Raw genomic sequence first — 3,396 nt, forward strand, 5'->3', positions numbered from 1 at the left:
CGGCCTCCCTGGGGGCTGCTGTGGCTGGGAGCTGCCCTCTAGCCCACAGGGATCTGAAGCTGCCCCCAAACCCTGCTGGAGAGCAGTGTTTCCCCGCAACCCCTTGGCTAGCCTCACCCCAGGAGGTAATTGGAGGCCTGGCTGGCTGAGAGCATGGGCAGCTGGGGGCCCACGGGGGCCGTGGCAGGGGTGCCCGCTGGGGACGAGAGGGTGAGGGCCTTACTAGAGGTGGGCACGGCAGTGTTGCTCCCTGGCAGGCCTGAGGTGTGGGCTAGTTGGGGCTCCACAGGGCTGTTGCTGGGGGGCGTGTAGGAGGGGGGCGCCGGGCGGGCAGGGTGGGCCAGCTCGGTGTCCAGGCCCAGCTCACCCAGGGCCGAGCTGTCGAGGCTGCGTAGCCAGGAGCTGACGGCTGGGTGGCTGCGGGCCTTCTGCAGGTCTCCCACGTTTGGGCCCAGCAGTGTGGCCACGCTGCCCACGCTCAGGTTCTGTGAGGGGCAAGGGCTGTGGGTGTGGGTAGAGTCCCTGGGGCTTAACCCAGGCACAGGTGTGGCCCCGCCCACCAGCTCAGGCTCCGCCCACCCAATTCAGCCCCTGGCAGGGCCCTGCCCACCCACCTGCAGCACGTGGGGGTTCAGGCTGGTGAAGGTGTCGATGTCCATGGAGACGTTGGCCTGGGCCAGCTGCCGCAGCTCCTCCACGGGGGCACCACCTTGTGAGCAGGGAGTGGTGAGAGCGGGCAGGGGCTTCCGGGGAGGGTCACAGGGCAGGGGCTCACCGAGGTAGGGGCGCATGAGGCGGTAGTAGGCGGCTGTGGTCCTGATGCTGCCGAAGGCCTCCCGGGCCTTGGCGTAGAGCACGTCCTTCCGGCTCTGTGGGCACGCGGAGATGTCCAGGGCCCCGGCCAGCCTGGGGAGAGGCCAGCAGGTGAGCTGGGGTCACCTTGAACAGCAGGTGTGGCCTCACACCCCGGACCATGGCTCTCCTCTGGTCCTCCCTGAAGCCTGTGGCCACCCAGGACCTCAGTGTGTGTCCGTAACTGCACTGGGGTCTTTGGAGGGGAAGCCAATTAGAGATGGGGCTGGACAGATGAGGCGGCCCTGCCAGTGACGTGCCGCGAGAGACGGGGCCGTGTGGACGAACCTGGGGGCACCCCAGCCTGAGTGCCCGCCTCTGGGCTGGAGCAGCTGGGTGGCAGGGAGGAGCCAGGCCTCGCGGCAGCCCCACCAGCACCCACCAGCCTGGTTTTGGACCTCTGGTACTGGACATGCCAGCGAGTATGTTTCTCCTGGTTCGTGTGGCCCGGGACACCCGTAGTACGGTCGGCCGGCCTGGCCAGGACTGGACCTCCCTCCCAAGCCCTGTGTCCCCATGTCCCCTCCTGACAGGCCGCTCACCGGAACTCTGAGGGTCGAATGGCCTGGACCTGCTGGGGGCCCATCCAGCAGAGGCGGGAACCCCCGATGGCCACCAGCAGGGCCCCGGTGACCGTGCCGTTGTGGTCTAGGAACTTCTGCAGGACCACCTGGGGACAGGGCAGGGTCAGCAGGCCGCTGGTCAGGCTTGAGCCGTGCCCACCCCGGCCCCTCACCTCGGTCTGGTTCTCCAGGGCCACGTTGGGGGCCAGCAGGGCGACCAGAGTGTCCCGGGACGTGATGCTCCACTGGCCGATCTCGGCGCGGGAGTAGAGGTAGACCAGTGAGGTGATGAGGCGCAGCTGGCTCTCGGGGACGCCGCGGGGGTAGAGCTGAGGCAGGGGGCAGGGTCAGGGGCGTCCGTGCCCGCTGGCCCGCCCCGTCCCGCCTGCCGCACACCTGAGCGAGCTTGGCCTTGACGACTTGCTGGCATTCGGCGGGCAGCGGGTGCTGCAGCAGGGGCTCCAGGAGGGCCCCGAGCACGTGGTTGTCCAGACAGATGTCCAGCTCAGCGCAGTCGTAGCGCACCAGGAACAGGTCGTCCCGCAGCGTGGCTGCAGTGATGGCACCGTGGACACAGGCTGTCCCTGTGGGTTGCCTCAGTGACCTCCACCTCCTCCTGCAAGCATGTGGCCCCGCCACCCTGACGTGGACCGGCCATGGGGCCACACTGACCTGGGGCCTGCCTGAGACTTGCAGTTGCTGGCTTGATGTTTGATTCCAGGAAGCTGGTGACAAAGCACCTGATGTTGCTCCAGCCCAGCCGTTGGGCCCGGTACGCGGCCACCACGCTGCAGAAGAAGTCCAGGCCCACAGCCTGGCAGGCGGGCAGGCAAGGCTCCACATCGAGGCCAGGGGCCACCTGCCCACCCCGCACTCCCTGCGAAGCCCTGGGGGGCTCTGGGGCAGCTCACAGCAGTCCTGCGGCAGCCCCGGACCTGGAAAGACTGGCGGGGTGACTGGGGGTGGCGTGGGCTTACCTCTGGCACTTGCATCCACAGGCGGGTGCTGATGTGGGCAGCCAGGGGCCCCAGGGTCTGCAGCCCCTCCAGCGTCCAGGAGCCAGGGCCCCTGGTGCACAGTAAGGGCCACTGTGTCAGGCTTGGGAGATCTCAGCCGGGGCTGCCTGCCCCTCCTGGTGTCCCAGCAGGTGTGTGACGCACCCAGGTCTGGCCAATCCCACCCACGGAGTGCACAGTCTCCCCTCTGGGGAGCAGGGACACCTCAGCCCAGCGGAGGGGCAGCCCCCACCCCGGCCCCAGAGTGCATCTGAGGGCTGTGAATACCAGCGGCTCCTGGGTCTAGACCCCTGGCTGTCCTGCCGCCTCATCTCCCCGTCCCCGCCTGACCCCGGCCTGAGACCCCGCCCACCCGAGCTGGGTCCTCCCACTGGCCAGGAGAGTGTTGAGGGCGGCCTTCTGGGCAGCGGTCAGCCGGGGGCAGCGGCGCAGGTTCTGCAGCACTTGGGGGTCCGCAGTGGTGATGTTCGCCGCGTCCAGGTCACACACCAGGACCCCGAGGAGCAGCAGGTCGGAGGCGCTGAGCTGTGGACGGGGCGCCCCCTGTAGGGACAGAGGGCAGAGTGAGCAGAGGGCCGGCCGCCTGTCCCTCCGTGGCCATCAGGGAACCTACCAGACAGGAGAAGGCCATGTGCCGCAGGGCGACCCTCTGGTCAGGCAGGTTGGCCAGCAGCTCCGTGTCCCCCTGGGCGGCGCGTTGGATGAAGGCCTGGCAATCGGCCTTTGGCACCTGGGCCAGGCTGCAGGGTGAGGGGAAGTCCCTCAGAGGGGGCGAGGCCGGCCCGCAGCCCTGCTGGGCCCTTGGAGGCAGTGCGGCCCACCCCGGGCACTTACTCGTAGAAGAGCAGCAGGTCTGGCGGGTGCAGTGGGAAGTCCTCCTGGAGGCCGTGCCGGGCCGCGAGGCTGGCCAAGCAGCTGAGCTGGGCAGGGCGGGCAGTCACTCCCTTGTCCAGTCTGGCTCGGCT

At 69.0% G+C, this 3,396-nt stretch overlaps 1 protein-coding gene across 1 annotated transcript in view; it reads right to left on the minus strand.

The window, feature by feature from the left end:
- The window catches only part of LOC102471639 (mesothelin-like protein), a 20,069-nt gene that overhangs the window by 1,466 nt on the left and 15,207 nt on the right, over positions 1 to 3,396 (minus strand). The window contains exons 5-15 of the mRNA XM_027770999.1: positions 3,266 to 3,351; positions 3,045 to 3,171; positions 2,784 to 2,974; positions 2,393 to 2,483; positions 2,088 to 2,229; positions 1,812 to 1,999; positions 1,589 to 1,744; positions 1,395 to 1,522; positions 776 to 906; positions 615 to 709; positions 138 to 485 (exon numbers count right to left, since the gene is read on the minus strand). Coding sequence (XP_027626800.1) covers positions 138 to 485; positions 615 to 709; positions 776 to 906; positions 1,395 to 1,522; positions 1,589 to 1,744; positions 1,812 to 1,999; positions 2,088 to 2,229; positions 2,393 to 2,483; positions 2,784 to 2,974; positions 3,045 to 3,171; positions 3,266 to 3,351 — 1,683 coding nt within the window. The remainder of the gene's footprint in view (positions 1 to 137; positions 486 to 614; positions 710 to 775; positions 907 to 1,394; positions 1,523 to 1,588; positions 1,745 to 1,811; positions 2,000 to 2,087; positions 2,230 to 2,392; positions 2,484 to 2,783; positions 2,975 to 3,044; positions 3,172 to 3,265; positions 3,352 to 3,396) is intronic.

The sequence above is a fragment of the Tupaia chinensis genome, unplaced genomic scaffold, assembly GCF_000334495.1.
Source record: "Tupaia chinensis unplaced genomic scaffold, TupChi_1.0 Scaffold000178_1, whole genome shotgun sequence".
Taxonomy (NCBI): domain Eukaryota; kingdom Metazoa; phylum Chordata; class Mammalia; order Scandentia; family Tupaiidae; genus Tupaia; species Tupaia belangeri.